The sequence below is a fragment of the Macaca fascicularis genome, chromosome 5 (genome assembly GCF_037993035.2).
Source record: "Macaca fascicularis isolate 582-1 chromosome 5, T2T-MFA8v1.1".
In the NCBI taxonomy this organism is placed as follows: domain Eukaryota; kingdom Metazoa; phylum Chordata; class Mammalia; order Primates; family Cercopithecidae; genus Macaca; species Macaca fascicularis.
The window spans coordinates 130,414,045-130,433,586 of record NC_088379.1 but is presented as its reverse complement, the minus strand read 5'-3'; the positions used below and the strand labels follow the sequence as shown (position 1 = coordinate 130,433,586).

Below are 19,542 nucleotides of genomic sequence, written 5' to 3'. Positions count from 1 at the left end.
CAGGATAAGGATAGTTGTTATTTTATTCTTATTCTTACTATTTTCTTATAAGAGAAACATGATGCCTTAAATGTATTTGATGACTTAGACTTCTGCAAATGAATAATTGGAATCAAAATATAACTAGAGTTGCTATATATCCATGGGAAACTATGGTATTGGATTTCCTATTATATGTTATTATTGACCTTGACACTGAGGTATAAGTAGTGCTGGAATTGTTGACTTCAAAAATGACTCTTTAATTTAACATACTTACCTAAAACAAATATGCCATTTATTATAATTAACCTCTAAGAATGTATTTATTAAAATATTAAGACTCAGAGCTCTCAGGGAAGATATTAGGAAGAAGGTAAATTTGGAGCGTATAGGCATGTAAAGCTGACACACTGGGGGATTATGGCATCCACAGTTTCCATACATCTTTTTTCCATCATAGCTTACATACATTTTTTCCTTCATGATCAAACATATAAGGAGATGATTTCTTTTTTCCTTTTTTTTTTGATCTCACTCTATCGCCCAGACTGGAGGGCAGTGGCGCAATCTTGGCTCACTGCAAGCGCCGCCTCCTTGGTTCACGCCATTCAAGGAGATGATATCTAACAGTCTAAAGCAAAAATATTCCCTCTATATTTAGTGTTAGTTTGTACTGCATTCTTCAGGCCAGTCTTAACATTTAGTAAAATGAATGTCTCAAAGCACATTTAAATTTAATAATGGACAGCTGAGTCTAAGACATTACCCACATTTACCTTGTATATTCAGATGTACATTGAATACCTAACATATTTATTGTAATTTTCTGGTTTAACAAAAACATTCCATAAGAATGTGAGACTTCTAATCTGACCACACTCTGTACTATTTATTCTGTTTCACGAGGAATTCCATTATTTTAGTAAAGTGGGTGAGGTATGGAAGTAGCTACATTCAATTCTGACCCATGAAAATAGTAAGTATTTGGAAATTAAGGTAAAGCAAAGAAACAAAAACCTATTTAATGCTATTACAAAACTGTTTTGATATTTAGACATTCCCTGTCTACAAAAGGGCTGTAATAAATAATAATATTCTTAAAATTGTAATAATTTTTCTGAAAAGAGGTAAACACACCAGACTGTGTTGATAAAAAAACAATCTTTTTCATATTCAAAATCAGCTGATGTGGTGAATTCATAATACTAGTGAATGTCTGAAAATGTCTGGCCAAGAGTAATGATTTAATTAGGTCTTTTGAAAAGTCTATTTACTTAATATTCAAAATATGCCATATCAGCAACAAAACAAGAAACAAATATCATGTTCCAGCTGCAGTACAGTGGAAATAATGCTGATTAAAAATATTCTGCTCTCCTGACGAACCACAGACACAAAAGCACATGGAAGGAATTCTAAAAGTAAACAGCCATAAATTTCAAATACATATTACAACCTTAAATATTATTTTCAAAAACATATATGGTACTACGGAGCAAAGTTTGATTTTCCTGGCCCATTACTAGCATAATTCTGTTCGTAAAAGAGAACAAGAGACAAACAGAGTCGTGTGCTTCTGAAACATGTAAATCTTGATCCAACACGTTTCAAATGGTATCTAAATTAAGTTCAACATGTAAATGTTGTTTCATAAAATTGTAATTCCTTTACCCAGGCTTTATTCTACAGTGCCCTACAAGAGTTCCTATAGCATACTAACACTTAATATGTTAGGTAAAGTAATTAATGAAAAGTATGTAAATAATTTTTAAAAGACTACACAATTGGCTGATGACCTACATAATCTTGAGTCTTACTCAAACTAGATGAAGAAAGAAAACAGAGCCAGGATTTGAAAAGAGAGAAAATATTTTAAATATTTTCTCCAAATTCTGCTAAGAGGTAAGGAGCTGAGAACAAAGTAGAAAATAGAACAAAGGTTTATCTAAAAGCATTAATATTTATTATAAGCAACTAAAAGCAACAATAAAAAGTAAACGGCTCAAAATTCTAAATGACATACGCAGCCATTCTACTTAACATGGAACCAAAGACGTGTAAATTCCTCATGTCAAGAGTTATAGTCAGTCAGTAGTTATTAAAACATTATTAAATTGTTTAAAGGAAAATGCATTTAAGAAGGAACACAGCTTTGTGAGCTTTTTCTTTAAAAAACAACAGTTGTAGTTTTACTAAAATGCCCCCCTTTCCTTTCATGTTGTAGGTGCACCTAGTTACTCCCTTCCATACTTTCTGCCTTTCTACACTCACACACAAACAAATCAGGTTACAAGAATGTGGTAATTTTTATGCCTTCAGGCACAGTCACACCTCATACATATTGTCAGCATCCCTCTCTGCCCTTGAATTGCTAACAGCCTCTCCTCCATTTCTCTTGTTTATTCCAACGTTATAGCCTTACACTTTTCTGGCCCTAATTCCCCACTCTGTCTCATCTCAAAAGTACTTCTTATATATCCTAGCTATCATCACCTTACATTCTGTATTTTTCTTAACTAGGATGTCTAAGTGATAACACCTGCATGGTTACTTACATTTTTTTTTTAAAACTTAAAAAGCAAAGCTAAGTAGAAATAAAATAAAAATTCACAAAAACAAGTGTTGGTCTAAATACCTAGAGATATAAGGACCTTCCTAGGCTTCCTCTCGTCTCATCATAAATGTAAACATAGCTTAAAAGATGAACTTGAAGGCAATGCAAGTGTGTGCACACATAAACAAACACACACATGGAAGTCAGATGGAGAAAAATAAGAATGCTGGCAGTATTGCATTTATACTAATAACTTACTTGAAATGTTCTTAAAGAGAAAATATTGGGAGGGAAATAAAATTATAACAGTATCAAGAGAATAGTATTAAAAGGGTTGAATGTTGGAATCTCTGAAATAACAATTTCTTAAGAGAGCAGTATGATGATTAAAACAACTAAATTTCCAAATACAATTTTACCTGTTATCCCTGTAACTCCTATTGAATAATCCCACTCTAATTAAAATATTCCATGGAGTAAATAGCCATCCCATTTGAATATCTATTATAATTAACATGATTATTACTTTATTATTGTAAAGTTATTAGAATAAATCACTTCAAATAAATGAGTTTTATTTGCTCTGTTCCTGGAGAGAGTATAACCAACAAAATAGCCATTACAATTTCAATTATTTGATGTCAATTGTCTTCTGCCAATTGCATGAGTTTTTTTGTTATTGCTGCTATTTTCAAATGAGAGTTAATGAAATTTTATGAATTGAAAAATCAAAATGTATATTATCAATGATAAACTTTAAGAGAATGAAATATTTACTGAATTATGGCTAATGATATCACATATCTATGAATAATAGAAATATTAAGTCAGACAACTCTTTCAAAGCTAGTTAAATCTGAAATAAGTGTGAACTTCACATTGTAAAATTGAGTAGAATGTACTAAACATAAAACATCATACCTTTTCTAATAGCAAATTGCAATTACCTAAATGTCTATGCTTTATTTTGTTCATCTGTAATAGTTGGATTTTGGCAAACTTTATAAATGACTAAGTCGTTACATTTCTGTATTGGCAGTTAAAATTATTCTATTATTTATTTATTTACATTTTTAAGGTCACAGAAATACATTTATAAAGTGCTTATTTGTATGCCAAGAATCAAGTTTCTGATATTTCTGAGTTTAGATGAGAAGAAGAAAATTAAACTCTCTGTTCTGTGTTGGGCTTGGCTTAAGGGGAAAGAGGTAAGGAGATACTGGTGTCTGGAAAGTTATTCCTCTTTCCTAAACTCCAGAACATTAATTAAACTCCTTACCCAGTAAGAAGAAAATAATCTATGGAGTTTTTTCATAAGAAAAAATATAAATCACACATTATATGTTTCCATGCCATTTGAAACATAATTACATAGCTGAACTTAATATATAAATATAGAAAATAGTAATCTAAACTTTAAAATTCTGTAATTGTACGTCATTTGCTTTTAACAATTACAAATAAAATAAAAATCAAACCTTAGCTGCTATAAGATAGCAAAGGGGAATAATAAAGGCATAAAATAGAGATACATCTTTAGATATTTTTATTATTAAAGAAAAAAATAATTTGGCTAGGAAACCTAAAGTACAAGCAGCAAGTAAGTGAGTTGTGGATTGCTGATCAGAGGAAAATTACCTCTTGATAGTAATCTCTTTTTTAACATTTTTATGTTACATTTCAAGAAGTAATGTTCTTTGGAAAGGAGCACACATGCTCAACCTTAATTATTGGGCAATAAAAGTAGTCAACATATCCTAGAAATTTGATAAATCACTGCACTACTAAGTTTCCCAAATTCAGAGACACGCTCGAACTACCTCATCAGCATCCATGGCTGTCAGCTGCATAATCTTAGAGCCATCGCCAATGTTCTCCTCTACAGTGAGATCCAGCATGTCGGTTGGAAATACTGGTGGATTGTCATTGATATCCTGAAGTGTTATTTCTACCTACAAAGAAAATGGAAACAATGTGTGAATGACTCCCACGTGTCTGCAAAATACCAATTAAAGTGACTGCCAGGAATCCATGCAATTAAGACTGCCGAAATGAATCAGAACCTTTGCATCTAACATCCAAACAACAGAAACTACTCCTAGGAAAAAACTGTGAAATCTTTACAGGAAAACATAAAATCGAAATAAAAATCGTCTGTCTTGTTGATAAGTAACTGATTTTAAATAGTGGCCATGGAGTTTATACTAGAAAAGGTCCACTGGTTAACTGCCATTTTAATCCCAGGATTTGCACATCACTATGGAACCGCCAAGGCTCAGCACTGTCTGTCATTCAACCATTAAATACTGTCTGACACACAGAGGAGGTGGTGTAAAATTTCTTGCCAAAATGTTTACATATTGGCAACCAATGTCTGGGGGAAATAAAGAAGTTCACATGTTGTTTAAGAATCACTCAGAATTTCCCCCTTTAAAGTCCACCTTCAACCTTTAGGGGAAGAAAAATACATCTTTTCTTTCTTTTTCCACTCATATCAGCACTTTCTCTTTGCAACTAAAGCTAAGCCATCATTTCTTTCAGGTGTCGTGTGGATATAGGTTGCAAATATTAACAGCTTTGTTTAAAAGACCCTAGCCAGAGTTATTTGTTTCCTCACCTAAGAAAAAATGTTTAGAAGAAAGGATCTGTGAAGTCTAAAATAATAACTTCAAACTCTGTATTTTCTCTTTTGAGTTAGGTGCTAATAGTTCAAGTTCTGGTAAGAAAAGGGGAAAGACAGCTGCTAATAAAACTGAAGTCTTCCCAGTTGGATAACAAAATTAAGTCATGGAGAAAAACCCACCCATCCATTTAGCTAGGATATAACCAGGGCGTGTTTTTCATAGGATAAAGTGTCATCTTTTATAGTTATGCTATAAAAACTCCATCAGTGATGAGTGATGAGGATGAATCTGAAGGAAGTGGGGAGAGCAAAATAATTCTGATTTCTCCTTTCCCAGGAAGAATGGAAGCTATGGGAAAGGGAGAGGCAGTAAGTAGGACTGTCATCATTCTCTGAAAAGGAATGAATGGGAAATATACGAGAGCTAGACAAATAAATAAATAAGCAATTGGTAAAAATAGAAAACCCCAGAAAACAATATATAAAATTAAGTACTAAATAATTTTTATACCTCTAGTTCCACCTTTTAGTAGAAGAGTGGATCACAAAACAAATGGCTCAAATGAGTCCAGAGAATGGTGAAGACAGGCAAGTCTCAGCAGTTAGAAATCTGACACTTGTGATTTTGGCTAGCAACAATTGTGGACACCATTTCCTTTAAGGAAATACCCACAATGACTACAACTGCAGCCTGTAAGATGCATTTCCAACTTCCTTGCAGGGATGGTTTTAGAATCAGAGAGACCAGACTTCAAATTCCTGTCTGACACTTATTAGCTGGATGAACTCGGGCACTTAATTTCTCTTAGCCTCAGTACATCCTTTTAAAATTAGTATAATAATATATGTCCTAGAGTATTTTATGAAGACTAAACCTTGATGATATAGGTAAAGAAAATGCTTAACACAATTTCTGGCACAGAGGGAAGTATTCTATAAAATATCAAGATCTTGGTTTTCAAGCTATTAGGACAGATCCGGAAGCTTCTTAGAACCAGAGAAAGGCTTTGAGAAAAGGTATTATAGAAATCAGAATTCTAGTCTCACATACAGGTTCAACTGGTACACACTGAATGTACATTGAGTTTTCATGTGGGTAGAGCTTTGAAATACACACATATACACACACACATATATATATATACACACACACGTATATACATATATATAATTAATGTTCTTCAGGAATTACTAAATATCTTCATTTTATACACGTACATTTTTGTATATATATGCAGAGTCCTTAAAACTAGAAAAACTGACAAATAAAAGGTAACTGAATGCCTCATAATTCAACTCTGAACTTTTAGATTCACAGAATTTAAAAAAAAATTCTAAATTGTCTTTCATCCGTAATCTTATGACTTTATTGGGAAAGCAACAAGCCACCCTTGTGCGTGCTTGGGGTGTGTGTGTGTGTGTGTGTGTGTGTGTGCATGCTTGCGTGTGCATGTGTGATTTTGTAAATGTCTTTGTGAAAAAATGTACGTGTTTATGTAACTAAGTGTGTGTGTGTGTGTGTAAATGTGTGCTTGTAAGTGTGTATGTGCAGGAAAGAACATTAAATTGAGAGTAAGGAGGGTCTAGATTGACACCAATTAAATATGACCATCAAAGGTACATCAGGAAACAGAGTTACACACTAGAAACAAGTTGTGTGTACCTAAAAGATGTCTCATTGTAACTGGTGAGCCCATTCTATATTTTAATAGTTTTAATAAAATAATAAACATACCTGACATTGTTTTAGGTTATATGTGTGTGTACATACATACACACCTACACACACATATATACACTTAAAAACCTCAGCAGAGCCCTATGACCTAAGAACTAATTATCTCCCATTTGAGAGATGAGTTAATGAAAGTCCAGTGGTAAGGAACTACCTAGTGTCACAGAGCTAATCAGTCAGTAAGTTTTCTTTACTGCTATGCACACCTGTTGCTCTCGTTTGTGTGTTCAAAAAACATAATGAATCATGTTTTTAAAATATATGCTACAGCTATACAAATATATTTTCATAAATGTGTATTTCATTGACATCTGGAATCTGGATCACTTACATAAGAACTAACTAGCTATATGATCATGGGTAAGCTAATTAATCTCTCTCTGTCAAAATTTTTTTAAAAACTAGACTACGTGATCATTACATAGTGCTCTAGAAGTCTTTGATCCTGTATGCGCTGTGAGATTTTGGTTATTTCAAATATGGAAAAGTCTTTCTTTTTGCTTTAGTAGAGACAGTAAATTTAGTTAAATATTATTGAGTTCAAAACTACACCTTTTTGAATGAATCTATATAGACCAGTTGTATATACAGATCTAGACCATTTCATCATCATTATATTCTGATACGTGCAAAGTTTATATTTTTAGTAAGAATTCCATAGGTCATTTATTAAACAAAGCAGGCTATCCTCTTTCCCAAAACTAGTGTCATCTTGACATTCTAAAAGTGAATAATGGCTGGGCACGGTGGCTCATGCCTGTAATCCCAACACTTTGGGAAGCCTAGGCAGGGGAATCACCTGAGGTCAGGACCAGCCTGAGTTCAAGACCAGCCTGGCCAACATGGCAAAACCCCATCACTACTGAAAATACAAAAATTAGCCAGGCGTAGTGGCAGGCGCCTGTAGTTCCAGCTTATCAGGAGGCTGAGACAGGAGAATCGCTTGAACCCGGGAGGCAGAGGTTGCAGTGGACCGACATGGCGCCACTGCACTCCAGCCTCAGCTGCCGAGTGATACTCTGTCTCACAAAAGAATAAAAAAGAAAAGTGAATAACTTCATATTCCATTTCTTGAAAATCTAGATATTTTTCCTTAATTGCCCATTCCCTTTTCTCTACTCCACAGTTCCTTAGATATAACTGAAAAGCTTTCAGCATGGCTTGGCAAAGTTCTCTCAGTAGCCTGGAGTTTTAATTATCCAGGAGAGAAGATCTGAACTCATTAGCATAGATAAGTGTTATCCTGCCATTTCTTCACTTACCCAGATCCTTAGTGCCATGGTTCTATCTACCAAGAATTGCAAGATTCTGAACCCATTTACATGTGATGTGGTCACTAAATATAACATTTATTCATTGAATATTTTAGAATCTGTCACATAACGAGTATGTGTTAGTCACCAAAATATACAAAAGAAAATAAGACATGTCACCATTCTTTGCAGAAAATAGGTAATGTACTTTAATAGCAATATTTACAAACGGAAGCAGTCATCCCTGGGAAAATACACTGTTGACATCTTGATTCCAGAAGTTTGTCTTCCACACTATGAATGTTCTTTAAATTGCCTTATTTCTTGCCATTGGCTGTTACTAGTTCTCTTGATGATTCTAAATCCTAACATGTGCTTGGTTCACTCTGAGATCTGACACCAACCATTACTATGCCTTCTTTAGATTAAGGTTTGGTGTGATTTATTTTAAAATGTTATATAAAACACAATAATTGAACATTAGAAGTTTAAAGAAAATATCAGGAAGCAATAACTACATTTTTATAATTCTTAAAACCGTTTTATTTCTATACAATTTAGATCACTTTAAATAATGTAGACAGTGGCTATTAGTGGTTTAGTTTAAAATTCCAAGATCTTAAAATAGTCTACAATATTATTTCTAAACTAAAAAAGCATATGTTGTAAAAATTAAAGGACAAACCAAATATCACTACATAATTATGCTTTCAGTGTCAGCATTGCCCCTCCTAGTGTTTTACATTTATCTTTGCTTTTGTTTAGACTGGAGGTAAAATAATTTCATTCAAATAAACATTTTGCAAAAACACAAATCACATTTCAAACTCAGAAGTTTCTCTTCATGAGTGGCTACATTTTGAATAAAAACAAAACAAAATCTGGCAATAGCTTTTATAATTGAAGTTCAGAACAACTTAAGGTATCAATTCTGAAAGTTCGTAAAAACTGACCTTTAAAGACGAAAGATTCATGACCCTGTTAAGATAAGGCCCTTTCATGTTTCACGCATGCCTACCAAATGTTAACCTTTGTGCTTAGATATTTGGTCCTTTAAAAATGTGTGTGGTTTCACCTGCTACAATTAGAAGAAATGTACTTGGTAGCTCTGCGTTTGACGTACAATAAAGACCTCAGCTGCAGCTAATGGTTGAGCCACAGGTATCATCCACTGCCACTACCGTTGTTATCATTTAGGTAGCTTCACAAGAATGACTTTCTTGACTGAGTGACCTGAGCCCTGAGCACTGAAACTCTGGTAAATGAAATAATTTTATTTAGAGACAAACACATGACCAAGATTAAAGGAGCTAATAACCAATTAGTTCACAAATGGTCTGTCTTTTGGTAATTAAAAATTTCTAATTTTAAATTAGAAATATGCCTTTAAATATTGTTACCAAATTACTTTATGCCGAAGGAATAAAATCCCTGGTATTCAGCTTGCTGAAGAATCAAGTGGCTATTTTAAAACTAAAAAATATTTCTGTGGGAATAGTGTATAAAATAATATAATACTTTTCTCTTTCATTTTTTTCTGTAATATGCAGTCTATCATTTTATTTTGCTCTACATCAAGAATGATATTATACATGGGGATTAATGTTTTAAATGTTTAGGCATACAATTACATCACTAAGGAACAATCATTACCTAACAATAGCTAATATCAAACCATTATATATTTGTGAATCTAACTATAAAACACTCTATTTCTCTGATTCAAATTGATATTATGAAAGTAGAAGATTATATTCAAGTTAAAGGAAATGACTAAAATAGCAAAGTCCATCATGAGCATATTCCCCAGTTAATAAACTGATAATTGCATGGTGGTTACCACCTCAACCACAATTCTAAACATATTATTAAACGAATATCCTCTCTGCAACTTAAATCAAATGGTTCTTAATGAATGAGATAAAAAAATCTAAACATATTTTAATTCTCAACCTTCCTGCAATCTACATAAAATGGTTCTCAAATAAAGAAGAAAAACAATCTTTTGTTTTCTTTTGGAAGACTGTAGGATTTGTAGTACCGTGAAAGTTCAGAAATTCTTTCATTTGCAAGTCATACATTAATACTTTTTGTAGGAATCTTAAATATCATCAAGTCCATTTCCGTTCCATTTCCGTTATTTTACAGAGTCAAAATTAAGGCACTGAAATGTCAAGTGATTTTTCTAAGAAAAACAATGTTAGGTTTCCTACTCCAGGGCACTGATTTTTCCAGAGTTGTGGAGAGAGCCAGGGCTGTGGAGCAAGTTGAATCACGTGCCTAAGACACAATGCCTCTGATCTTTGCACAGAGAGAATGATCTTTCGTATAAATATGCATTTGATGTCAACAAGAAAATAATTTCTGATGAAAATAATATTTGATGGGCTACTTTAAAAAACATTTTATTCACTTCTTGCCTATTTTTAGGTTCTTTTATATTCATATTAAGATAAAATAATCTGTGAGAGTTTGTCTTATCAATGCCGCTGGAAAACTATTAGACATTCAGCAGGAAGACAATAGGTATGTATTACAAATAAAGAAACTAAGTTAAATTCTCTGTAAATACCAGTGAAAGTGATTGCTATTAAAATGTATACAAAAAGCTGTTTCTTTTTCTTAAAAGTTGCAACATATAAATACTCATTTTCAGAATGGCTTACATCTAAATAGTTGGCAGGGTAAACAGAAAGTGCACAAACTATAAAATAGTAAGACCTGATGAATCAAGGCAAATGGTGCTTAATTTTTTGTTTTGTTTAGTGGCAAAAATAATTATTTACTTTACTGACTTTTTGGATTTGTCGAACTGACACTTCAAAATTAATTGTCTCATGTAATATTGTCACTTAAAGCACATAAATTATGACAAACTTTGCACTAAAAATAATGTTTAGACTTCACAAGGGTCATCTCTAAAGATGTTAAGAAAATTTCATCAAGATTGCTTTTAAATATAAGCAATTAACAGTTTTGTCAGAAATATTTATTTCAATAATAGTATTTTGTAGCTCTGATTTAAGTTTACATATTACAGAAATAGGTAATTATAAATATCTTCAGGATACTGAAGATCATTTATATTCCTTAAATTAGAGACTTCTACATTCTGAGATTCCAAGAGCAATAATGTGTCCTGCTCATTCTGACAACTTATCCATGTCAGCATGTAACTTCTCCTCTAGAGATATTTCTGTTTTTAAGGAAATCCAGGTCATTTTTACATTTTTATTAGAGTCCCATATTCAGCAAATGTAATAATAACATAGACACTCTACTGCCATATAAAGAATGTATTAATCAAAGTTGTCGACTATCACAATGATATTTTAAAGCAATTCAATCCTATTGATTTCCTAGTTTTTGTGTGTCCCACATGCTATCATATATAATTTTTATGTTATGAAATCATATTTTATGATAATTCAATAACTACTCATAATAATGACTATTTTTTCCTTTTTTTAAAAAAAAAAAAAACATTTCTTCTAAATAAGAAAAAGGGGATATATGTGCAGAATGTGTAGGTTTGTTGCATAGGTATACATGTGCCATGGTGGTTTGCTGCACTGATTGACTCAACCTCTAAGTTCCCTCCCCTCACCTCCCACCGCCCCCAACAAGCCTTGATGTGTGTTGTTCCTTTCTCTGTGTACATGTGTTCTCATTGTTCAACTCCCACTTATGAGAGAGAACATGCAGTACATGGTTTTCTGTTCCTGCGTTAGTTTGCTGAGGATGATGGCTTCCAGCTTCACCCATTTCCCTGCAAAGAACATGATCTCATTCCTTTTTATGGCTGCATAGTATTCCATGGTGTATATGTACGACATTTTCTTTGTCTAGTCTATCATTGATGGGCATTTGGGTTGGATCCATTTCTTTGCTATCATAAATAGAGCTGCAATAAGCATACATGTGCATGTGTCTTTATAGTAGAATGATTTATATTCCTTTGGGTATATATCCAGTAATGGGATTTCTGGGTCAAATGGTACTTCTGGTTCTAGATCCTTGAGGAATTGCCATTGTCTTCCACAATGGTCGAACTTATTTACATTCCCCCCAACAGTGTAAAAGTGTTCTTATTTCTCCACAGCCTCACCAGCATCTATTGTTTCCTGACTTTTTAATAATTGCCATTTGGATTGGCATGAGATGGTATCTCAATGTGGTTTTGATTTGCATTTCTCTGATGATCAGTGATGTTGAACTTTTTTTCATATGTTTGTTGGCCACGTAAATGTCTTCTTTTGAAAAGTGAATCATGACTTAAAATTTTAAAAACTTCAGAAAAAAATATCTTTAATATATTTTGTTCAGAATATCTCCCACTTAGGAGATTGGAATAAAAAGGTCCTACACAGTGCCTATCACTGCTTCAAAAACTGCTACACTAAACACCATGAAAGGCACTACTAAACCTGGAAGAATAACTGAGCTAATTCAAATGTGTATTGCCCTTTATAAGTCTGTCATCTCAATAACATTTTGCTAAATGATGCCTCAGTTTATGTTGTGTAGGTACTACTGAAATTAAGCAAGGAAAAAGTGTAATCTTACACTCAAAACAATTTTTATTCACCAGAGTGAAACAAGATGCTGGAGGCCTACCATTTACTTTTCTGTATGGAATCTCAAGTGAGGAGTTGAAATTGAAAGCAAATTCACCAAATTGAAACCCACACCAATATCAGTACAACCATCACGCCTCAGCTTTCGCTTCCTTTGGCCCTGAAAAGGAAAACTCCACCTTTCCTGCCTGAGATGAGTGTAGAGTGTGGAATATGAGTTTACCCACAATGCAGTGAGAGGCTCAGTGCTGGGGGACAACTCAGTATGACTGCATCGGGGTGATGTGTGCAAAGGAACACTCTATGACCCGACCTTAAACATGAGAATCAAGTATAGAGTTAAATTTAGTCATTAGGAACAACAACAACAAAAAATTCAATGCCTACTTGTACTGTAGTTGATGGGTTTAGGCTCTAAATACTTCCATTTCTTAACAACAAGAGAGAGCTGTATTGTCACGAAAGAATGGTGCCAGAGTCTGCATATTTCCTTTAAGTTTGTTCTTCATTTTTTTCCCTATTTTGGGTGACCACTGGGAATTCTACTGCCATAAGTCTGGGTGAAATGTTTCACGACATCCAGAACACTTCATCATGTAGCAGAGCCAAAATCTATTATGGTTTGCAAGTGACTCATATTTCAGTTATGAGAATGCCCTAACAAAGAACGGTTTGCATTTAAATGTTCTAAATGTCAGGAATGTAATGTTTGGACTATGTAGGTATGCAAGGCCTGATCTTACTCCATGAACGATGCTTTCAAGTATTTATTTGTTTATGATGTATAATCAACTTTGTTCAAACTTGTGGTAACTCTAATAATAGTTTACTATCTCATCTTGATGGTATTACTGAAAGCTTGAAATCGAAATGTTAAAAAAAATGGGAGAAATCAAACTTTGGAGGAAGACCTACCATCTCATTCTGTGAAAGACTGGCCGGGGCAATGTGGGACTTACTAAGGAAAACTGATAGGACCACTACCACCTGTATGAATGAACCATAACTACTAGAAAACACAAATCTGTTGCAGGCCCAAACTCTACTTAAGTTTCAGAAATTATCATAAAGTAAGTATGTATTTGGTGCATTTTATTTTTAGAACTAGAAGAAAAAAATAAGTAAGCATTGTATTTTACTAGAAAATGAGTATTTAAATATTATAATGCATACTAAAGGCAATTTTATTATATTGTTTCACAGGAAACACTTTAGTACAAGAAACATGATACAATGGTAATACTTGATGAAGTAACATACAATATGGGAATTGGAATACTTCTGTTTTTAAGATTATAGGCTATTGAGCATTTTTTGTCATGTAAAAGTTTATACTTTAAATGTAAATAATATTGTATCTATTTAGATATCTGAGCATTCATATCACATAAAAGTATCTAAGTATTCTGGAATATTAGGAATGAAGGAAGCATATACATTTTAGATTCTCTTTAGTTTCATTTTTTAAGCAAAGTAAAATTAATCATAATGAGTTTTAAAACTGAATGGACTTCTCATATAAGCTACATGTATATAACTGTGACCAATTATATTTCTCAAACAAAAGCAATTACATTAATCTGTCACCACTAAAACTCTTCTAACAGTCAGCAGCACATGTTCCTGGGATTTTGATGTATTTCTTACTAGGAAGAAATGTGTATGAATAACAGGCAGGCTTGGAGAGTAGCCAGGAGTGACAAGAATGGCTAGAAGTGTGGATAACACATAGTTAACTCCATTCTTAAAACAAAATGCTTTCCATAACTCACTAAATGTGTGGTGACATAATAAAAAGCTAGTTTTGTTGTGCTTTCAATACTGTTCAAATTAGAACCAAATAAGGATTTCTTTTAAGGCACAGGCAACCATGTGTAACCACTTCAATTTTTCCTGAAATCAATACTGCATAATTTCTGCATTTTAACAAATTCTTAAGGACGTTCAAAAGTAAATGCAGGATAAAAGATCAAGTTAAAATATGTGTGGTTGCATAAGAAACTTACGGAAATTTTTATACTACCCTTCAAAACAAACACCCTGCAAAAGCATCCTGTAGTGTATGTTTCAATAGATGTTAATCTGAGTGTGGTAAACACATATCAAAGGGAAATTTTAGTATAAAACAAACAAACAAAAAATGCCACTAAATTTTTTCTTCTCTTTTTTTGCCTAATGTATACTGGATACTATGAAATAAAGGCTTCCATTAAAACTACTGAAAAATAAAGAAGTGGTTTGATTTCTATTCAAGGTACAAGCTATGGCAGACTTAATTAATGGTCCCAATACCCCTCCCCATAAACAACTCTGCAGTCCCTCCCACTAAAGGTGGGATTTCTCTCCTTGCCTTTTTGGGGCTCTTTCATAACATTTTCATTGGACAATAGACTGACTATAAAAATAGCACAAAAAGCAGCTTAAAATACACTTATTCTTTTTTACCTCTGCCATGGTCACTAGAAAAATATGTTTCTGCTAGCCCACTACTACCAGAAAGACTACAGATACTGAGTAGAGGAATCTCAGCTGAAAGGTGTTTACACTGAAGCCAAGCTTCCTAGTTGAGTCCAACCTAGAGAAGCCCAATTGCAGTTATCCAACAATGCATGAAGTTAAACGTGAATTTTTGTAGGTCTTTGAGATTTTTATGGCTCTTTATTATGCAACATTATTCTGGCAATAGCTAACAGATACAACAGCCAGAACAATGAATTCATTAACTGGTTATTTTACTTTGTTTTAATGTTATAAATAATTACTGGTCTAACATGAGAGGCACAGAGAAGAATAAAAAGCTAACGTATACTGATCTGTGGTATGCCTTGTACTGAGAGTTTTATTTCTCTGAATCTGTTAATACTTTTCCTACCCTATATAGCTACCCATTCTCACTTACCATGTCATACTGCTATCTGTCAGAAGGAACAACTCGAAATAAGACATATTAAGTTCTTCCTCCCCCTCCAACAATCCAAAGATTAGAGGAGTGGTGGGAATACATGATCCAAGAGGAACAAATCATAGATTGGGGCGAGTTCATCAGATTGTGTGGTTTTTTTTTAATAGAAAATTTGAACAAACAAAAACACAGAGAACACTACAAGAACACAATAATGGCACAAGTACAATAAGAAACAATGCAGCCCCCAAATAACATGGTCTCCATCTTTAGTGGTTTTCTAGAACCCACACGAGACTTGGCTATAGTTCTTTTATGGAATGACTGAAATGTCAAAATAATCCCTCTTCTTCATTTCACCTTTGCATAGTAGTCTTCACCTTTGCAGACATTTCTACTATTTGATGCAAAAGACACTTTTGACTCATAGCTATGCTATTCTATTTCGTTTGGTTAATAGTCTATAACAGGGGTCTCCAACCCCTGGGCACAGACTGGTACTGGTTTGTGGCCTGTTAGGAACCAGGCCCAGAGCAGGAGGTGAGGGGCGGACAAGTGAGCATTACTGCCTGAGCTCTGCCTCCTGTCAGATCAGCTGCAGCATTAGATTCTCAAAGAGGGTGGACCCCATGTGAACTGTGCATGCGAAGGATCTAGGTTGCGTGCTCTTTATGAGAATCTAATGCCTGATGGCCTGAGGTGGAACACTTTCATCCCAAAACCACCCTCCCACCCAGTCTGTGGAAAAATGTCTTTCACCAAATTGGCCCCTGCTGCCAAAAGTTTGGGGACCGCTGGTCTCTAATATTTCTATGTCCTTCTATCTTTTAAACAGCTATCTCAAACTATAAAATTAAAGTCTCTTTCTAGAGTCTTGTCTTCTGTTTCTACTTCAAAACAACAACAAATTTAATTTCTATGAAACAGCTTTAGCTCACCAATAAACAGTAATGAATACAATTTTTATGTGATATAAAATGTAAAGTGTATGTTCTAAAAAATTCAACTTATCAAAATAAATTTTTTGGAAGTGCATTGTTCTTTAATTCCATTTAGAAATCCTATCTTTATAAACTCAGGGCCGGGTGCAGTAGCTCACACCTATAATCCCAGCACTTTGGGAGGCCAAGGCAGGTGGATTACTTGAAGTCAGGAGTTTGAGACCAGCCAGGCCAACATGATGAAACTCCATCTCTACTAAAAATATAAAAATTAGCCAGGCGTGTGCCTGTAATCCCAGTTACTCAGAAGGCTGAAGTAGGAGAATCCCTTGAACCCGGGAGGCGGAGATGGCAGTGAACCAAGACAGTGCCACTGCACTCAAGCCTGGGCAACAGAGTGAGATTTTGCCTCAAACAAAACAAAACAAAACTCAGAAAGCCTGCTGCTTTTCTAAGGTTCAAACAGTGAAACATTTAGATCAGTTTCTAATATAATGTCTAGCGTACAGAAGGCATTTAATGTACGTTTATTCAATGATGTAAAAACCAGTATGTCCATTGCACTAGTACATTTTATTGTTACACACACACAAATGAAGAAGTGAGTGAACCACCAACTATTACACTTACATTGAGTAATGAAAGTCCGAAGAATTATCCACTGATGACCATCAGAGTTAAAACTAATTAACAGGAGGAAATTTTTTAATATGAAAAATAAATAAATGACAAAATAAATTTTCTTTAATAAGATGTTTCAGCATAAAAGGCTGTTTTATATTTTACATTGTCAAAACCACAGTACCAACATTTTTAGTGGAATAAGAGTATGACAAAAAGCTGAACGAAAAGGTGAATATATTTTTTTAAATTAACTTTTGAGAAGTCTGAACAACTATGGAAATGTAGAAAGAAAATAATGTGCGAAATCAGATAAAACATCTGTACACTTATAAAAGATTTTAAGTTAGACTCTAGAGTAATGGAAAAAGCCATCAATTATAAATACCGACTACAACTTACCATCTCCATGAAATAATACAGTTTGATGATTTTTTCTAATACTCTCTCACTCTTCCTCAACTTATGACTATATAAATATGATTATCTATAATTTCAAAGTATCCTATGACATCAAAGGATACTTTGATTTCAGTTTTCAAATAAAGGTATGTTCTATGGAAAAACACTGGAAAAATAAAACAGATGGCACTTCATCACTCATTCTGCTTTTTCCAAGATAAAGTAAGGCAATTAACTACTTGATGTTATCATTGAAACATGCTTTTAAATATGCACACTAAAATTTAATTTAAGGAATCAATATCTGAATTTTGTGTGAGGATGACCAAGAAGTTTCTAAAATTGGCAGGGCATATTGGCTCATGCCTGTAATCCCAGCACTTTGGGAGGCGGAGGCCAGTAGATCACCTGAGGTCAGGAATTTGAGACCAGTCTGGCCAACATGGTGAAACCTCATCTCTACTAAAAATGTGAAAAATTAGCCAGGTGCAGTGGAGGAAGCCTGTAGTTCCAGCTACTCAGGAGGCTGAGGCAGAAGAATCACTTGAACCTGGGAGGCAGAGGTTGCAGTGAGCGGAGATCATGCTATTGCACTGCAGCCTGGGCATCAAAAGCAAAACTCCGTCTCAAAAAAAAAAAAAAAAAAAAAAAGACGTTTCTAAAATTAGTTATTCAAAGATCAAATATTGTCATTCCTTAGTAAAAATTATTTTGTTACTGAGCAGTGTTAAATTTACTCGTTGAAAAGGCGTATCAAAAAATCCATTAATGAATCCAACAAACATTCATTGATATCTTACTAGAGCTCAGGCCCTTTGCTTGTTGCTTAGGATACAAAATACCCAGGTGTTCCCATTTGCTGTCTAGTAGAAGCACAGTCACGTAAACCAAAATTACACTACATGTTGCTGTAAGTAAAAAATTACGGAGAGTCTAAAGGAAAAGTACAAGTGATAAAAGACTGGAAATTTAGACTTCATCACAATTTAAACCTTTTTTGCTTTAAAGGACATTATTAAATGAAAGAAAACCTCACAGAATGGGAGAAAATATTTGCAAACCATATATCTGAAAGGGACTTATATCCAAAATATATAAAGAACTAATACAATTCAATAATAAAAAATAAATAACCCAATTTAAAATGGGCAAAGAATTTGAATATACAATCCTCCAAAGAAAATGTGAGAACAGTTAAAAAACACATAAAAAGATGTTAAATTCATTAGTCAACTGGGATATGAAAATTAAAAATACAATAAAGTGTCACACATAAAAATGGCTATATTAAAAACAACAGATAATAACAAGTGTTGGTGAGTATATAAAAAAATTGAAACACTCATATGTTGTTGGTGAGAATATAAGATGGTACAACCACTTTGGAAAATACTTTGGCAGTTCCTCAATATGTTAAATATAGCTATCACAGGACTTGTAATTCCAGTCATAGGAATTCTACCATAGAGAAATGAAACATGTTTGCACAAAAACTTGTACACAAATGTTCAGAGCAGCATTATTTATAATATTCAAAAGGTGAAAACAACCCAAATGTCCATCAGCTGATGCATGACTACACAAAATGTGATATATTCACACAATGGAACCATATTCAGCAGTAAAAAGAAATAAAGTCACATTAGTACAGTTTATAGTATCCCCCTTATGCTCAATGAAATATGTCAGTCTGATAGGGCAGTGACAATGATAGACTTTTTCATTCTGGTTATTACAATAATTTTATCACATTTTGCTTAATAAAAAGGATTTCCACGGACTTGTTTTAAAGATCATAATAGGCTTTTTTTTTTTTTTTAAAGAGGTACCTCTTAAGAGTGGAAATGAGAAGCTGAACTGATTGAGCTTTCAGTCCCTTCTAAATCTGAGTCTAGAATTTCATGATATAGTTTAACACCAGGTACTGGAAAACCATATTTCATTGCACTTGT

At 33.6% G+C, this 19,542-nt stretch overlaps 1 protein-coding gene across 5 annotated transcripts in view; it reads right to left on the bottom strand.

The window, feature by feature from the left end:
- Nucleotides 1–19,542, bottom strand: part of FAT4 (FAT atypical cadherin 4) — a 187,569-nt gene that overhangs the window by 94,014 nt on the left and 74,013 nt on the right. For 4 of the 5 annotated variants that reach the window (XM_045392852.3, XM_005555880.5, XM_005555879.5 and 1 more), the window contains one exon: nt 4,357–4,488. The exons of the other annotated variant lie outside the window; for it this stretch is intronic. In XM_045392852.3, coding sequence (XP_045248787.2) covers nt 4,357–4,488 — 132 coding nt within the window. The remainder of the gene's footprint in view (nt 1–4,356; nt 4,489–19,542) is intronic. 5 annotated transcript variants of the gene reach the window in all.